The following is a 20236-nucleotide window of genomic DNA, read 5'->3' on the forward strand; positions in this document are numbered from 1 at the left end:
AAAAGAAAAAAAAACAACAACCAATATCGACAAATTCCCGCGCGTGTCTTCGAGATTTCAGCGGAGGTAAGAAAAAGAAAAAAAAAAAAAGAGAGACAGAGAGAGAAAGAGAGAGAGAGAAAGAGAGAGAGAGAGAGAGAGAGAGAGACTCTAAATTGGAATCGTATATTATTCTTTTTTCGTATTCCGTACTATCATACGTCGTAATAATAATAATAATAATAATAATAATAATAATAATAATAATAATAATAATAATAATAATAATAATAATTAATACACGTGTGTAAAAAAGTATGTGAATAGCTATCGAGAATAGAATTAAAGCGATGAAGAAGATAAAAAAAAGGAAGCCTTTGGAGAATCGATATTAGTTACGTAACTTGCGTTTAGTATGTTTTATCCATTACAGTGGGGCGACGGGTTGGGGGTGTGTTTGCCATTGGATGAAGTTTACACGTGTAGCCCCCTTCTTTTTTTTGTTTTTTTTTTCTCTTAGTTTCTTTTTTCATTTCTTTTTTTTTTTCTCTATTTCTTTTTCTTTTGGTGCACGTATGTAGTAGAAATTTTCAACTGTAATCAGGGTGCTTGGTGATTGGTGGTGATTGGTGTTGGTGGTAGTCAGTCAATGGAGTTGTGTTCAGGTTTATAAACGTTGGTATATTAATAATAGGAAGGAAATAGTATTGTCGGTCCCACGAGCCTCTTGATAATAGTGAAGAAAAGTGCCAGTGAGTAGTAGTAGTAGTAGTAGAAGTAGTAGAAGAAGTAGAAGAAGTAGAAGTAGTAGTAGTAGTAGTAGACAGTAGTGGTATGGTAGTAGAACTCTACAAAAAGGTGAAAAGATTGACATACGAGCTGTGATTGAGAGCAACTTACGACGAGAGAGAGAAAGAACAAAATTAAACGAAGAAGAAAAAGGATTAGGCTGTGCTGAGGGTGGGGGTGGGTGTAGTGGTGGTTAGGATGGTGGAAGGGATGTTGGATGTGTTTTAGGTTGTAAACATTATTTCCTTTTTGATAGAAAACTAAAAATGGATGGTGGTAAAGGATTTGTTTCTTTTTTTGTTTTTTTTTACTTGCCTCGTACTCTCTTTTTTCATCCCTCCCACCCTCTCACCCTCTCTCTCACTCGCATGCTTGCTTATTTTTTTCTTTTTCATTTATTCACTCATTCATTCATTCATTCATTTTAAATCACATAATACTTGCTGTCTTTTTCTAACTGGAATAGTAGATGCATTCTCTCTCTCTCTTTCTTTCTTTTTGTATTTGTTTGTGTCTGTCTGTCTGTCTTCCTTTTTCCAATTCACACATTGATTTTTTTCCCAATCACTCTCACTTTCAGTGCATCTAATCATTAATCTGAGATTGATTAGTTATTTATTAGAAAAAAAGGTTTACAAATTAAAAAAAAAAAAAAAAAGAAGAAAAGACTAAAAAATAAGCTTGTGTGTGTATGTGTGTGTGTGTCATGGAAAAAAAAAAAGGAATAAAATGTAGAGCCTGACCATACTTGGTATGTATTTCTCTTGTACTTTTCTTTGTTGTGTTTTTTCTAAACCTAGAGTTCTTTTTTTCGTTTTTTTTTTTTTTTTAAGGGGGGAGGGATGAGACGTCTCAGAGAGATAGATGTTATCGAAAGAAAATAAAAAAAAACGTTGATATTATTTATCATTATTTAAAATATTATAGTCTTATTATTATTATTATTTCGAATCAGCTACTCTCTACCAGGCAACTTTCATTCACTATTACAATCGTTTTATTAATGTACTTACTTAAAGGGAGCTGCTGCAGCACGACATTTTAAAAAACCCATCGTTAGGCTGTAAAAGTAGCACCGATATTTGATCACGTGATCAATCCGCATCATCCCGAGAACGAATCAATCATTCATTTCATTTTCTTTCTCCTTAATTTCTGTTTATATGTTATTTTTTTTTCTTTTCTTTTCTTTTTCGTTTTTCCATTTCTTTTTCTTTTTCTTTTTTGCCTTCCTCCTCCTCCTCCTCCTCCTCCACAACCTCTTCCTCTTCCTCCTCCTCCTCCTCCTCTCCCGGCTCTCCTTTTTTTTCCTCCCTTTCATTTTCTCATTTTCTTTCATTACATTTTTTTATATATATATATATAATATATATATATTCAAAAATTATCAATATATTATTCACGATACGTTTCTTATCTATTATCTTCGTTTCTTACGATTATAAAAGCGTATTTATGGTTTTAAAGAAAAAAAGAAAAAAAAAAAAATGAAAAACAACAAGAAAAAAGTACGAAAGGAAAACCTCATTTAAAATCCGGTCATCTCTGGCTCTCGTAAGAGAAAAAAACGAGAGAACGTGTCCGGTAATATAAATTAGTTTTCGTATGATTGCGCGTATATTATAAATTCTAATCTCTCTCTTGAAAATATAAAATATATTCGTAAGTTTATTTATTCTTGTGTGTGTGTGTGTTTTTTTTTCTTTCCTTTTTTTTAACTCTTTATAAAGTTATATTTTTAAAATTGTAAAAAAATTTAATAGAATATTTGTATTACTTTTATTTTTTTTCGTTAAAAAAAAAAAAATAATTGCATAAGAAAAATAATTAGATTTACAAAGAGTTAAAAAAGTTTTTCTTTTTTTCCCCCTCCCCACTCCCAAGTAAAATCAAAGTTTACTTTGTCGTAATCGACTTGGTCAAATATTTGAGAACTTTCCGTGTGGTCTCTTCTTCTTCTTTTTCGTTGAAAGGAGTGAAGAAAATTGGGAAAGGAAAAACAAAAAAAAAAAGAAATAAAGATAATCAAATTCAAATAGAAAACGAAAGAAAAAAATTAAAAGATAAAGCAAAGAAGTATATATAAAAATAATGTTGACTTAAACATATTAAACTTAATTTCGAAAAGTTATTATATTATTGGCGATTACGTGGTAAGGATTAATGGAAATCGGATTAAAAAAAGAAAAAAAATGAATGAGCACGGCAGCACCCTATATTTATTTATGCTGTGTATTTGATTTACACGTTATTTTTCTTTTATCTCTCTTTAAATTTTCTTCCTCGTTATTACTTTCGCATAGACACACACGCTGTAATAATGTTTAATATGGAAAAAGAAAACAAATACCCATGTATGATGCAAACGTGTAGGAAAAGGTTTGCTGTTCTAACAAAATTATTTATCGTTTAAACATTCGTTCAACAAAATTTGTTAAATTAATTGTTCTTTCTCATTTCTTTTTTCACACACATATATATATATATATGAGTGTGTGTAGGTGTGTGTGTATGTGTATACAGTTAATTTGTAATTAACGCATGAAAGAATCTTAAAGTAAAACAAAAATATACTATCTAACATCTAAATTTATAATCGAACATGATCAAAAGAACACATAAGCTGAACATAAAAAAGGAACGCATGCGTTTAATAAAATGTGGAACGGGGGGTTGTAAAAAAAACAGAAGAAAACAAATGAAAAAAAATATAAACAAAGAATGATGAGAAAAAATCAAATGTAATAATGGATAGGAAAAGGATATAAATATATTATCCAGTTTATATATCGTAAAGCCACCACGTCGAGTTGATGTTATATATACTTGGATTCATTTTCCGCAAGGCTGCAACGTTGCAACAAAAAAGATGCAACGATAGCTATTGCACAATGTTAAAAAACAAACTACAATTAGATTAGGCATAAACTTTCCGTTTCTCTATCTTCTTCTTACAATAATATTAATAAAAACTTTGTAAAAAGTGATAAAAGATACTGTCCGATCGGAACAGATTCAAATTGGTTTCGTTGATCATATGATATTATTGTTTCTTTTTTTTTTGCCCAATATATAAAAACATACAAAATAAATCCGAGCTTAATTATGTGCAAAAGGTGCACACACACACAACAACGCGGTTTTAATAAATTCGAAATGTCGATGATGATACAAAAAAGTAGATAATGACAGAACATTAATGTCATCATCGGTCTCGAAGACACGCGAAGAACGAAAAAACGAAATTTAATATACATGAGCCGTTCATTTCCCAAATTGATTAATTCAATGAAACAAAAGGTAAAGAAGAAAATCGATAATTTATCATTCAACGTATCATCAAAATGATTGCTGTCTCGTTTAATATATATATATATTCTCAAGCGTAATAATAATAATAATAATAATATGAAAAGTAAGTTTATTGTAAATATAAAAAGTTAAGTATCTCGATATTTCTAAACAAATTCTAATAGCGGAGTTAATCTTATTGGGCCTGTGAAACAGCTCACGTATATATATGTATATATATCATCATATATATATAGAAAGAGATAAAATAAAAGTAAAATAAAATAAAAATAAAATAGAACACCAATAATATTAGCATCAAAATTAGGATTTGATTCGTAACGTCGATTCGATTTTCAAAAGCTTTCAGATTTGACGAGATTATGAAGATGTTTAAGACCGTCTATCAAATCCATGTGATGAGGTGGTTCGATCACATTCACTTTACGCTCTCGAAAATATTCTCGCCTCTGCTTATGGCTATCCATGATCGAGTGCGTAGGTTCCTCGTTATCTCTATCCGCCGTGGTCTCAACCGGATCATCCTGATCGCTCACCTGTACGATACTATCTGGTATTGGTAACGGCTTGGCCACTCCGATGCGTACGGTTCCTTTGGGTGCACCTTTAAGAGCCTGCACAGCTTGGTCGAGAGTAGCATTTTGTAAACCGATATCGTTCACGAACAGGAGACGATCACCCGGTATAAGTTTACCATCGACTTGAGCCACACCACCAGGAACGAGTGATCTTATTACTATCACAGTTTCGTTGGGGTTCATTGGATCCTATACAAATTATACAAAATCAAATATTGATTATATATATTATATAATTTAATATTAGGGTGAACCAGCAACAAGTTCGTGCATTTGTAAATTAATATTTCACTTGCATATTTAAGTAATTTTATTGAATTTCAACAATTGCAAAATAAACGTTGTTTAAATAGTAATTTGATATTCTATAGAATATCAAAGTAATATGTTCGATTCCTAGGACAAATTGGAAGAATTTTTTAATTTCCGATTTCGGTTGAAAGCTCTTTGCATTCATAGTAATGCCGAGGAATTACTAGCAATGACTGATTTCTGGCTTTGACGGTAACATATATATACTGAAATACCTGATAATCCAAAATGGAGAACCCAAGGCCCCTCTCTCCTTTAACCAGCTCGATGATTTGCGCCTCTGAACTCCACATAGCTAAGCCTGTCAATGGCTCCAAAGATCGTGACTTCATTTTGTTCAAGCTAGCGTCAGTCACGGTTGCGGTTGTTGTAGTTGAAGCCAAGGATCCATCAGATTTCGCCTTTACCAGTCGATCCATTGTTGGTAGGAGATTTTGAAGGGATCCACCGAGAATACTCTGTGTTATTGTGTTGATTCGTTTTATTATTATTATTATTATTATTATTATTATCAAAGAATAAAAGAAAAAACAAATTAAAGTAAAAATCGAAGAACATCGATTCAACTTACTCTGGTCTGAAAAGCTGCTTGATGTTGAGCAGTGTCAATAGGACACAATGGATCCTGGGAGGCCACATTTCTTCCGCAAACCATACGAACGTGTATAGGCAATTCTTTTAAAACGCTAACTACTTCCATGTGATTTATACCGAGCAAACGGTAACCATTTACCTTAAGAAATCATTTTATTACCGACATTAATTAACTTTGTTAATCATTGATATATAATAAATATAATCAACTCATTGCACCACATATTTTATTATTGAAACATTTCTAAAGTCTTAATAGAATCCAACTTTCGACATTAAAATTAATTGTAAAATATCCAAAGATTCGAATTTGCAATCCTCGTGGGGCGTCGAGTTTGTGACATCTATAATGAACGATAATGAAATATATCTTACCTCCAACAATTCATCCCCTGATCGTAAGGTACCGTTTTGACCGACAGGACCTTCAGGTAAAATCGAACGAATGTAATGATGAGGCCTCACTTCTTGACCATTCTCAACGTCCACTGTACCTTCCAAACTAATACCAAGACCACTACCTTCTGCAAATTTCTTCAATTGTGCTACCTACTCGTAGTAAACAATATTATCACGTTATTATCAATAACAATAATAGCAAATTACAAGGATTTTTTTTCTTTATAATATAACAGATGGAATAATGCGTACCACTATCTCAGTATCAGGTCCTACAATCTTTTGCCATTTGGATTTAATGGCGGCACGGATTTGCGGAGTTAACTCGGTGGAAGGATCGCTTAAAAGAGCTTCAACGTTTGTAGCTACATCGAACTCGTCCGTAACACTTTCACGATCTGCTTCTTGAAGTATAGCACTATCAACGGTCGTATGCGATTCACCTTCTTGTTCTATCTCGGTAGTAGTCTCGCCATCCTAAAAATAAAATCAACAATAAAAATACGATTAATATTGTCTCGAAAAGTATGATACTCTTATAATATTGTACGAAAATAAACGATACAACAATGTAACGTGAAATATCTTACTGCACTTATTGGAAAACTTGGTAGGCTCGTAATAGACGGAGAACTTGGTTGGGGTAATCTCAGTTCGCTAGCAGCAATCGCTTGTTGAAGTTGTTCGTACTTTGGTCCACGTAAATATCTTTCCAAGCAGAGTACAACGGTCTGCCCGGTACTTCGAAGAACTTCAACAGCCTCGTGATTCGAATAACCCTGTAGAGAATGACCATCCACCTCGACTATCCTATCGTTTATTTGTATCTTATTACTTAAGTCTGCCGCGCTACCCTCGCTTATGCTCTTGACAAAGATGCCCGAAAGTTCCTCTGAAAAATCATTAACCAACCGTCCCTCTGTGATGATCTTCACTATAACTCTACCTTTTTTTATTTTTTTGTTTTGTTTTTATTCTTGTTGTTTTGTTTTAAAAGTTTTAACGTCGTGCGCGTTTTTGTTTTTATTTAAAATATTTTCTTTGTTTGTTTGTTTATTAATAGTATATTGTTTTGTTGTGTTTTGTTAACAGCACTGCATCTCTCACCCTTCTCGCAAACGTAGCCGGCTATAGTGATCCCAAGCCCGTAAATATCCTTCTTAAGCTCGACGGTGAAACGCTCCATTTCTGGCAGTGAATTAACATCGATGGCCTCCATGCTGAGGACCGGTAGTTCCGGAATTTGTACCGGTACCGTCGGTATAACTGGCATCGCTCCAATTGGTACGGGGTTGCGTCTGGGTACCACATCCATGATGAGACTGGTTCTTGCCTTGAGAAGAAGGGACACATTTCGCCATTTACATTCTAATAATCCCCGTTTTAATATCACGAAACTATTCCCGCGGTTCTTTTTAAATATCCCCGTTTATTTGCGAAGGAATTATGTACGTATGCTAATATATATGTTTATGTTTGTTTGTTTTTTTTTGTGTATTATATGCTCGTGTGTGTTTGTGTGTTTTGTTTTTTTTTCTTTTCTTTTCTTTTCTTTTCTTTTCGGACTACATTTCACTTTTTTATTTATTTATTTTTTTTTTTTAATGTATGTGTGTGTGCTTTTTAATAATTCATAGCAGCATCGATCGTAGTAGCGCACATTAGTAGAAGCTGATCAACACGTTTCGTCGCACTCACGTCGGACTCCTGCGAATACATATACCCGTTGTCGTAACTGGCATCACCACCCCCTTGCTGTACGTGTCGTATGTTGTAGGTCTCGGGTACACTGTGGACCAGGTATCTCTCCAATTCGTCTGGGTCACCAAGGTTTTTCGTTGGGACGATTGGTGCATGACTTCCGATGGCCTAAAATCATAATGATATCAATCAACAATTCATTTATTATACATTTTCTACGATCAAATGTTTATTGTATTTATAAATTGATATTATACCTGGAAATCTGGTGATGTTGGTTCAACTGGTCTTGCGACAACGAGACGCACGTGTGTTCCTGATTGTCGTAAAACAGCTGCAACCTGTTCGCTTCCCATTCCTCGTAAATTGACATCCCCGATTTGGAGTATGTGGTCCCCGCTTTGGAGCCGATTATCCTGATAAATCAGAATATACTGTTACGAAAGTTCATTATTTAACACGTTTCTACGCTTTTTGCACGTATCGATAAATCACAATTGAAAAATTGCTAGAACGCTTATTGTTATTAATATTTGTGTATATAATTAATAAATGTGTTCATTCTGATAAATCAAAGTTTAGAAATGATTATTCTACATTTGTATGTAAACCTAAAAATCCAATCTAGTTTATAATAATTCATTAATATGTAAAATATATATATATATATATAACCCCACCCCCCATTCCATAAATAAATGTTAAATTAAAATATAGATACTAATGATAAGATATCACAGGGAACTTGGATATAAAAAAGAAGTAGAACTTAATTTAACTAAGTTGGACATTTCATCCCTTTATTGGGACTTCTTCAGTAACTTAATTTTTACAGTTCAGCGTCTTTTTTCATTGGGTAGACATACATTTTTCTTTTTATTAATATTCAAAACACAAAACATCTAAACTTCGTTAAGTATTAGCTCGTTATAATTTGAAACCCTCAACAAAACTGTTTCTCAATCTAGACTTAAATAGATTAAATTTTATTAAATAGATACTAATATTATTATTATTATTATTGTACAATTACAAAATAAAAATCTAAAAACAATTTGTTTTACATATAAAAACATAGTAACAATATTTATCTAATTAACCTAATTATCAATTTAAAATTTTCCTCACATTTTTTTTTTGGTTCAATTAAAATGGATAAATTTGTATCTAACGAAACGAGTGATCTAATGTGTTCATGTAAATGAACATGAATAATTATGGCTTACTGGATAAAGAATAGTAAGTAGTAGACACGTTTAATTAAAGCCTAAAGTTAATTACCCTAACGAATTATTTCTCTTTGAAGTCTATCCACTATCAATCTATATAGATCTATGATATATACACACACGTATAATATACAAAAGGTGTGTGTGTGTGTGTGTAGGGAAGAAGAGGGTGTTCTGAATGATACATATATATAATAGTTTCTAGTATAGGGCAAGTAGGATTCTATTAAGTCTGATAAACGGTGAAGATAATCGTTTAACTCGTTAATGGCTTCACATTTTAACGGAATCCTTGCATCATGAAAATCGTCAGAAAGTAAATATCCTTTCGCAATTAGTACGAGTTGAATCACCAAAAGGAAGCTCTGTATATATATATGTGTGTGTGTGTGAAGATAGTAGTTGAAGAAGAAGAAGAAGAAGATGAGGTAGACGATGAAGAAGAGTATGAGAAGATGAGTTAGGTGGATAAAGAAGAGGATGGGGGGTGAAAGATGATGAAGAATATGAGAAGGATGATGTGGTGGTAGTGAGGAGGAGGAGGTTCCTTTCGATTGGATACTTACCCGATCGGCAACGCCTCCAGGAAGAATGGTCTTGACGACGACGCCTGTGCTACGGCCTCCGATAATCCCAAATCCAAGACCGCTGCCATCATTGATTAGGTTTATCACTTCTACTTGTGCCCATTCCGTGTTCAGCTAAATCAAAAAAAAAAAAAGAAAAAAGAAACATGACAAATTAAAAGATTAAAAATAAAAAGGAACGAAAACGACAACGATAATAATAACAAGATCATTTTTTCGGTAAGGGTTAAATTTTTTTTTATATATAACGATTTGACATTTTAATGAAAAATCAATAATAATAATAATAAGAAAAAATGAATCACTCGAGTAAAAGAAGAAATAATAATAACAAGATCATTTTTTCGGTAAGGGTTAAATATTTATTTATATATATCGATTTGACATTTTAATGAAATATTAATAATAATAATAATAATAATAATAAAAAATGAATCACTCGAGTAAAAGAAATAATAATAACAAGATCATTTTTTCGGTAAGGGTTATTCTTTTTTTTTTATATATATATAACGATTTGACGTTTTAATGAAATACTAATAATAATAATATAAAAAATAAAATAAAATTTGACTAGTTCTTCAACGTTTGCAATTCTTTTTTTTTTTTTTATCGCGGACGCAAATCGTTTCTTCTTCATCATCATCATTCAGCGTTTCCGATAATACGATTTCCTTACTCGTTATGGTACTTCGAGAAAACTTAACGCGAATGACGAGGGAAGAGGGAAGATGGGGAAGAAAAAAGAAAAAAGAAAAATTGCGAGAAAAAAAGGATGGGAAGAAATGGGGGGATGATGATTGCGCAGTCTCGAAATTGAAGGATATGAAAAAAAGAAGATAAGAAAAATAAAATTGATTTGTTTTAACGAACGTTATTTGATATATTGATATATACGATAATAATAATAATATTAGTAATAATAATAATAACTATTAGTATTTTTAAATATATTTTTCAATACGATAAAATAAAATTTAATTAACAGGATCAATCTGGAGATCGAAGATTCATTTACAAAAAAAAAAAGAAAAAAAAAAGAAAAAAAAATAAGGGTTTATTTCGATATTATAAACCCCTCTATTTTTATATTTTATATTTCTTTTTTTTTCCTGATTATATATTTTTTGACAGGCAAGCAATATCAAAGTGTCAGGTGGACTAAGGGTAGTAGTAATTAAAATAACGATTAACAAAGTCACTGGAGTAATTTACCTTCATTTTCAACGTTGGTTTAAGTAAAAAAAAACGAACGAAGATTGGATTTATTCGACGTGATAAGTTAATTAACAATTTTGAACTTGGCTGGGAGAATACAAAAAAAAAAAAAATGATAATTTCGCGAGATCGTTCGAAAAATCTTACACGTAACTTTATACTTTATGGTTAAAAAAAAAAAAAAAAGTATGAAATGAGAACGGGAAGAAGACAAAAAAAGAAAAAGAAAGATTCCCAAAGAGAAAATAACGTTAACAGGGTTGAAGATAAATTTAGCGTGAATGTGAAGTAATAATTTCGGATAGTAACCAGAAAAGTTGTGCGTGTAAAAGGGAATGGGGGAGGAAGGTAGGGGAAAAAGGGAAGAAGAAGAAGAAGAAGAATAGGGAGGTATGGGATAAGGAGAGTTAAGAAAAAAAAAAGTCGTACAGAAGCTTGGATGAAAGGATCGTGAAGTAAAAAAAAATGAGGGGGGTGGAAAAGGAAAAATGTTATTGATATAAAGAAAAAAGAAAAAAAAAAGAAAGAGAGATAGAAAAGAGGTAATAATAGGCTAAGGGAAGGAAGAAAAAAAAAGTATCGTTAAGGGTGCACATTTTTTTTTTTTTTTATTTTTTTTTCTACTTTTTCTATACTTATTTCTATAAGGAAAAAGAAATTCGAATTTTATAGCGCGATTCAAGTATTAACAGATATCGTGTTTAAAATAGAATAAGAGAGAGAGAGAGAGAGAGAGAGAGAGAAAAAAAAACGAAAAAAAAAAAAAGAATATTTCAAACTTTTTACCAATTTCTTTTTTTTTTCATAGAACAAATAGATAATTTTTTTTTGTAGAGAAAAGTTTAAAACGATGATAATACCATACACGTAACTTTTGACAAAATATACTCTCTCGTCGATTATCTAAAGAATTATCGATTTTACGATAAAAATGTGTTACACATAGGATAAAAAACAAAATAAAAAATGAAAAAAAATACTCGTCCTAAAGATAGAGAGTTGGAACTTTTGCTTAATAACATTTTGTTCGCAGCAGTAACGTGATGTATAGTTTTATCGGTAAAAAACATAAAAAAAGAGAAATGTAGAAAAGTTTATAACGATGCATGATGCATATACACATACACGTACACACACACACACATATATAAATATAGACACCAGGTATAAATCGACAACTCGTCCCTTTGACAAAGTAGATTCGATTATCTAAAGAACTATCGGTTTTACGATCAAAATGTATAGAATGAATCCTATAACCACCTACAACTATCATTAATAACATTTTTTTTTTTTCATATAACGAATGATTTATCAAGGAAACAATTTTTCTTAATAACATATTTCTATAAAACTCCATATAATCGTTTAAAAAATATTGACGAAAGTTAATAAGAATGTATCACGAATAAAACAACACCCTAAGTATTAAAATAATTAGGGAAATATATTAAAAGATAAAAAAAAATATTAAGATGAACAAATAAATTCGTGTTATTTCATCCTCCAATGGGCGCCCCCCCTCCCCGTTTTACCTTTGAAACTGTATAACGGATTGGTTTCATTTGTATTTTAGTAAAAAATTAACACTCACTTTGTAAATATAATATGAATGAATTAAAAAACGCGCGCGAATATTTGTAAAATTCATCCTAATAAATAAATAAATAAATAAATAAAAATGTAAACCCTTACCACCATGTCAGGGCCACTCTTGGAGGCGTCGCTGACAGCGGAAGGGCTCCTTTCGATGACGAGGCCTCCGTGAACGGTACCAGGTGGTGGTACAGGTGTCGAAGTAGGTGTAGGTATAGGTGTAGGTGTTGGCGTAGGTGTTGTTGCAGATGTTGTACTAGTAGGTTGACTGGACTTAGGTGTTGGTATTGGTGTGACAATTGACGATACTGACACCGATTGATCTTTGTCCGAGCCAATCTGATTATTGTTGTTGACGTTGTTGTTGATATTATTGTTGTTAATATTGTTATTAATGTTATTGTTGTTGTTGTTGTTGTTATTATTATTTCCGTTGTTTCCCAAAAGACATGGACTACCACCAACACCACCAACACCAGCACCGATAACGGCAGCACCTCCAACAGCTGCTGCTCCTCCTGCGGCCGCTGTTGAACTCGAACCACCGGACAATTCATCCGTCGGCAAAGAATTCCCAACGTCTGAACAAAATAATGATTATAAACAAACATTTCGTTAATAAGAAAGAATCGATCCAATTTAGGAAGAGGGGGTAGGCTGGGGTGAAATGTATTTTACCTTACTGCCACACCACACCACCCACCTCCCCCAATCCCACCTCCTACCCAACTATCTACTTCCACTTTCTTACAACTAGCTAAACCATTAGATAGAAATAGAATTTTCTTTTTTTTTTTCTGTCATCGGAAGCAATCTTCTTCCGATCGACTCCCCTTCCCTTCCCTTCCCTTCCCTTCCCTTCCTTTACCACCCCTTGATTTTATTCCATTCTACTAGATTCCATTTTCTACGAAGGGACTATATGAACTAATTCTTTTCGTCAGACGGGATGATACTTAAGGGACAACGGACGTGGGTAAAATGGAAGGGAAGGGAAGGGAAAGGTTGGAGGAAGAAAGTGACATTTGGACATTTTTGTTTTTTGTTTCTTTTTTTTTTTCTTTTCATACGCATTAATCCACATAATATGCTGGGGAGTTAATTAAAGTCAAGTTAAATGATACAGGAACTTCTTGTATTCAGTAGGATAGAAAGATAACTGTCTTATTGGTTAAGCTGATTGGATAAAGAATAGGATTACAAGAGAGAGAGAGAGAGAGAGAGAGAGAGAGAGAGAGAGTTAGAATTATTTTTATTAATTAATTAAAAGTATAATGTAGAAAAATATGTAATTATGAATAACGTGAAGATGATAGGAGACTAATTATTATTGTCGATGAAAGAAAAATAAAATAAGAATCAAGAATGATTGTTCTTTTTTCTTTTTTTTTTCTTTTTAAATAAAAATCAAACGAGATTGTAAGTTTGTTTGAAAGAATTCTATGATCTATGATAATAAAATTATAAGAATATGGAATGTGAAATGAAAGTGTGTAATATTAATATATATATAGGAATATATAAAGAATAATAATTTATGGATAATATAAAAAAAATGATATAATTTACCTTGATTGCTTCTTGCCACTACCAACTCGACCAAACCGCGAGCTTTTTGAAGAATCGAAATTGCTTGCTCGTGTGAAATATTTGAATCCAATGGTTGACCATCTATCGCAAGGATTTGATCACCCTCTAACAAACGACCATCGCTGAAACAAAAAATTATATATATATATAATCAACAATTATTTATAATTTTGATTATTATACAGAGTGTCCCGAATAACTCTAGTTTTCAAGTACTTGCGATAATTAGACAAAAAAGAATACTTTAAACCAAAGTTGATCTGTTTTTAATTGACTATACATTGCAATAAAAAAAAAATTCGAAAAAATTTGTTATACTAATAGCAAGTGGATTTTAATGATTTTTATATTAAATTAAAGTACACTCTTTTGTCTATGCGTAGAATACAATATCGAGTTATAAATTTAGCATGTAACTTCATAAAATGTCAGAGAATGCATTGTTGTTTTTTGTTCAGGTTATCGCAAGTACTTGAAAAATCGTGTTGAATAAATAGAACAAAAAAAAAATAAATTGATAATTATTCTAAAATATAATCAGAACGTATTTCAATATAACAAACGTTTCAAATATTCGAATAATATTTGAAGATACACTTGACATTGATTACATTTTATCTACGAATAAATATTTAAAAAAATAATCTGCAAAACACGGTCGAGACCAACGTTTTATTATCGTTGAACGATTTTGTTTTATTATACTCTTCTTCTATTACTATTATTATTCTTTATAAAAGGAAGAATGGATTTTTATTTGCAAAGAATACGCGAACAAACAAGAAACAACAGCAGCAGCCCGAACCATTGTTTTAGAATTTGTTTGGTAGAAGACAACAAAAAAAATCGGAATCATTTTCACGCTCGGTGGTGTCACAATATGTCTGCGATTTCGCTTAATCTAAGAGAGTTTGTTGATCGGTTGGTTGGTTGGTTGATACTGTGAAAAGGTTTGACCATGAACACGATTTTTGACACACGAGTGAATGTAAAACCACGTGTGTAACCGTGCATGACCAATCTTTTTGTTTTGAATCCTTGCCAGATTTTACCATCTCTTTTTTTTTTTTTCTATACACGTACCATTTACAATTAATTTAGTCATCAATTGATCACCCTCTTTTGTTTTCCTTTCTTTTGTTTCCTCGATTCGATTCGATTCGATTGATCGTTAGTTTGTCATGTAAATTTTTACAAATGTTCAATCCCGAAATGACGTGTACCTTTTTTTTCTTTTTGTTAAAATATAAAATAAATTATATCTACGTATTGAAAATAATTCAAATTTTTGATAGATTCGTAAGTATATATATTCATTTATATTATTATAATAAATATTTATTATTATATAAGTATTGTGTATATTTTTTATTGTTGAGTAATAGGAATTATACCGTAATTTTTGTAATAGTGTAATACGAGAGTATACAGGGTGTATTGTATAGAAAATATATTACAAATATAATATCAAACAAAATAACAATATATAATATAATACAGTAATAGTATACAGTATTATACAATATTGTATATATTAAATTATTATATAATAATTAATGTATATATATTGTTAAACATATTATAATCATATGCATATATACCTTTATTATATCCCCCAATAACAAACTAAACAAACTAAAATAATAATATTACTTATATTTAAAATAAAATCACACACAATGAATTATCAAACGTTAAACCAGGAGTGTAAATTTCTGAGACAAACGATGTGTCTAAAATGATGTCGTGTCCGGTTCGATAGATCGAAATTTGCAAACCTAACAAGGGTACATGTTCGGTATTTAGTAGCACGATGCGGTTACGTTACCTAATTTTGTTGAAAGCGAATTTGGTATCCTCTGCTGTCGCTAATGACACTGAACTCCATTCTCTCTCTCTCTCTCTCTATCTATCTATCTCTGTCATATACATACACATATGTATAAAGTACATATTTGCATATACATAGAGAACATAGACATGCGTGTATATATGTATACATTCATCTGGTTACTCTCCCAATTCTACTTCATTTCCCAAACTCAAAAGGAAAATCATAACCATCGATATTATAATTTCGTATATACCATCATGCAACACAATTTACGCATTTGCATATTTGCATGTAATTTGCACACGTCTAATTTATTTCTTTTTTTTCTCCACTGATTTATTATTAATCAAATAAACTTGTATTATTTATATAATTTCAAAAAGAAAACAAAAAAAACATGAATATTAAAACAAACGATAATTAATTCCATTTAAAGTCAACCTTGAAAATTTGTAAAGATTGCTACTAAAAAAACAAAATATATTATTCGTAGCCATTGAAAACTATCCAAGTTAAATGTTTAACACAAGTTTTGTAATAATAAATCAATAATATAAAAACTTATTTCGTGTATATATAACAAGTTATCTGGGTTACCCCCACATACATACGCATAATATACATCTGTATATACGCGTGTGCAAACGAGAAAACAAAATTATTGGGAAAACGAGACTCTGCATTTCCGGGTGATCGTGCAACGATTTTGCTTTGTCATTCGAGCCATGAAATGAACGAAACACGACGGACGAACAATCGTTCGTTTATATGCATTTGTTTCTACATATGTATCAACTAAAGAACCATCATTATTCACCCGTTTGTTGTGTGAGTTTTATTTTGTTCGTTAACAACCAACCAACCACCGTTTTTTTTTTTATCTTTTCTTTTCCATCATTTACTACGTCGCATCATTTACCACCCTCCCCCCACCCCCACCCCACAACCCCATTTTTATCAATTCTTATTTGTTCCCCATTTATTTCGTTAATTTTTTTCTCTACCGAATTTTTCTCTAATTTCAATATTATATTCCCCCCCTTACCTCCTCACCCACCCACCACCCAACACCCACCACTACCAAAAAAAAGGATCAAGAAAGAGTGAAGCAAATAATCATGGAACATATTCAAAAAGCAAATGGGCCGTGACTCCGAGTGAAGAAAATTAATAATCGAGTGAAAGGAAGCTAGTAGTAAAACGTAGTGTATAGTCAGCCACCAGCCCACGTAACCGTATGCAGATAACGTTTCAACGTTCACTAAATGAAATATAGCGGAAAACCTGATTACTTCTCTCTTGGCACGCGTTTCATCCTTCTTTCTTCTTTTTCCTTTTATTTTAAAAAGAAAGAAAAAATCTCGAATGGTATCACGATTTATGTTGAAAACTAGAATGACGGCTAATTAAATTCAAATTATCAAAAAAAAGAAAGTTAGAGAAGTATTACGACGATCACGTTTTTTTTACAATGTCAAATAATAAAAGAAAAATAATATATTGGTTTGGAAAAATACACCCACCCACTCAACCCTCCTCCTGTCTGCTGTCCCCCTTAAAAAAAGAAAAAAAAGCTTCAAATACAAACGAAAATATGATAAAAGGGGAAAAGAAACGTTGATGAAAAGGGACAGGAGCGTTCACTTACGTCATCGAACGATGAAAAAGAGAGAAAAAATATGAAAGAAGAAAGAGATGGAAGAAGATAGTTTGTCCTCGTAAAATAATAAAGGGTCCAACCCTTTTGAAAAGCCCATTCATTCAGTATTACGAAACAGGACACAAAGGGACGGAGGAGGAGTTGACCATTCGTGCTTTCTTCAACCTTCAACAACCCCCAAGAAGCAAGTAAATTATGAATGAAACGCGAATATTGCGAGCTGAACTTTTCACCATCCCCCCTTACAACCCCCTTACACCCCCCTCCCTGTCTGTCTGTCTATCCCTTTTACTTAGGGATTATTCGTAGGGCTTTACCTCAGCCACGTTTCAATGTGATGATACCATGAACCACGAAAGATGGTGGTACTACTACGAAAATCTAAAGACACCCTATATAATAATTGAAAATTTCAATTCGTTTGATAACTAACAAAAAAACTTGTGAATCGAACTTTTCAATTCAATTCAATTTGAAGTTCGAATTTAACTGAATCCTATCAAAACAAATTAGGATTCTTAAGTCTGGATTAGAAATGATACTTTTTTTATAGTTGGGAATTTATAAATTGAGAAGAATGGGAGTGAAGAAGTTTTAAAAGAAGGAGTAAGAGAGAGAGAGAGAGAGAGAAAGAAACAAAATGCTCATGTTGTTTATTATCGTCAAGATTTTATCGGTTGTTGAAACGTTATTTAATGGGGGCAACTTTTCTCAGAAACGATGCTTCCAAGTTACGAGCCCTCACCCTCTTCTTCTTTCCCCCCCCTTCTTCACCCTCCACCGTGCTCGTTCTTATATTACTTCTTACGAGCTCTGCACCGACAATACTACTGACTGCATGCAAAAATAGAATGAAAAAGGAAAATGAAAAATGAAAATAAAAAATGTAAGAAAGAAAGGGAATTGTAATTAAATGCGAAGTCTGATCAAAAGACTAATATTACTTGCAATTACTACTTAATTTAAGTTTTTTTTTCTTTTCTTTTATTTTGTAATTTAACGTTCAACGTGTAACTTTTCTGCTACGAGGAAATATTTCATGAAAAAGTTACAGTTATATTTTATAATACGTTGAGTTTTGAGTATAAATAATAATAATAATAATAGAACCAAAAATCTGTACTATTTGCGTTAACTCGTTATAACGTATAAAATTATAAAATAATGAATAATATTAATTAAAATAAATGAATATATTCAAAGGAATATCGATCGAAAATACGAATAATATATTATAATATTGAATTTTTTAAATTGAATGTGATTTGCGTTTTTGAAAAAAAAAAAAAAGAAGAATAAGAAAAATAATCAATTATATATATTTCAATAATAGGTATGAATATATTATTACCAAAAGAATTTGATGAAAAATTATTATTGAAATCGCGTACGTTATTATGAAAATCTACAATAAAAAACATTAATGACCAATAAATTTTTGCAAACGTATGAATTAATTTTTCGTAGGGAAATAATAAAACAAGTGTGTGTTACACACTTTAAATTTAATGAGATATTAAATATTAAATATCACGTACGTTTGGATTGCATCAGCAATCAGTATGTAAAAAAAACATCAATCTGTTATAACTTTCCAAGCGCATACATTTCAATGTTTAATCGAATGTTTTATCTAACCATAAACGTACTTCGACTATTGTCATAAATTTTCTCCATACTAATATATACACGAAATACAAAGTGTGTTAATATGTGTGTGTGTGTGTATATATTTGTACACATACATATATGTATTTATTGTTTTCACATAGGTATGTAGAAATGTAGCAGGTGTTAAAGTAATGAATCATTATTGTTCTCTCATAATTGATCTTCGAAAAATCAACAACCAATCGATACACACAACGTATATACAACAATTATGTAATTTTCCATAAACACGTATTTAAATATTTAACAAATGTTACGCGTCTGACCATAAACGTGCTTCGACTACTATCATCAATTTTCTCGATATATTAGTAATACAATACAAAATATATATATATACGTATACATGGATGATAGGTATGAAGAATTATAGCAAGTGTTATAATAATAAATCACAATCGTTCTAACATAATCGATCTTTGCAAAAGTTCACAAGCCATTGATCTACATATATATATATATATACAAACACATACAATATATACATGTATATACGAGTAATTTTCCAAGTACATGCATTTAAACGTTTAACAAATGTTACGCGTCTGACCATAAACGTACAACGACTACTGCCATCAATTTTCTCTATATTACTACTAGAATACAAAATACGTACGTACATATATATATTCATTATTATTTTTACACGTTACGTGTAAAATTATAGTATAATGTAAAAATAATAAATCATAATTGTTAGATCATATAAACAAATTTGAAAAAAATTTAGAAGTAATCGGTGTCGTAGGTATGCATACATGCATGCATTTATAAATCTATGTATGCATGCATGTATTTATAAATGTATGTATGTATGTATGCATGCATGCATATATGAATGTATGAATGTATGCATGTATAGATGGATATAGGGAAGACTGACTCACGTAATTGATTAACGGCCATGTTGAACGGCTCGTTTAAATACCGCTAAGTAAGCGAACCTGATAGAAATTCGGTGACGCATCGGTACGAGTATCGACAACGAACGAACGATCGATGGGGATCGATCTATCGATCCTGTTTCGTTGAGTTTGTGATGGAAACGAGAAGCAGAACCACCCTATAAATCTTGTCTTTTATAAACCTAACATCGGTTCCCTTTGATCTCTATCTTCACTCGACATTTTAACGAGATTACATTTTCCTGCTTCAAATCCGAGAGAAAGAAGAACCCCCCCACCCCA

At 31.5% G+C, this 20236-nt stretch overlaps 1 protein-coding gene across 7 annotated transcripts in view; it reads right to left on the reverse strand.

Annotated features, from left to right (window-relative positions):
- Window positions 1-20236, reverse strand: part of LOC106790479 — an 89909-nt gene that overhangs the window by 30659 nt on the left and 39014 nt on the right. For 5 of the 7 annotated variants that reach the window (XM_014755408.1, XM_014755409.1, XM_014755406.1 and 2 more), the window contains 12 exons: window positions 13864-14006; window positions 12394-12875; window positions 9460-9594; window positions 7922-8080; window positions 7662-7832; window positions 7071-7296; window positions 6554-6855; window positions 6216-6440; window positions 5940-6113; window positions 5542-5703; window positions 5186-5428; window positions 4617-4847 (listed from right to left, as the gene is read on the reverse strand). In XM_014755408.1, coding sequence (XP_014610894.1) covers window positions 4617-4847; window positions 5186-5428; window positions 5542-5703; window positions 5940-6113; window positions 6216-6440; window positions 6554-6855; window positions 7071-7296; window positions 7662-7832; window positions 7922-8080; window positions 9460-9594; window positions 12394-12875; window positions 13864-14006 — 2653 coding nt within the window. The remainder of the gene's footprint in view (window positions 1-4616; window positions 4848-5185; window positions 5429-5541; window positions 5704-5939; window positions 6114-6215; window positions 6441-6553; window positions 6856-7070; window positions 7297-7661; window positions 7833-7921; window positions 8081-9459; window positions 9595-12393; window positions 12876-13863; window positions 14007-20236) is intronic. The other 2 variants (XM_014755410.1, XM_014755411.1) reach the window with 2 other exon arrangements.

The sequence above is a fragment of the Polistes canadensis genome, unplaced genomic scaffold (genome assembly GCF_001313835.1).
Source record: "Polistes canadensis isolate GaletaPanama2010 unplaced genomic scaffold, ASM131383v1 scaffold_241, whole genome shotgun sequence".
Lineage (NCBI taxonomy): Eukaryota > Metazoa > Arthropoda > Insecta > Hymenoptera > Vespidae > Polistes > Polistes canadensis.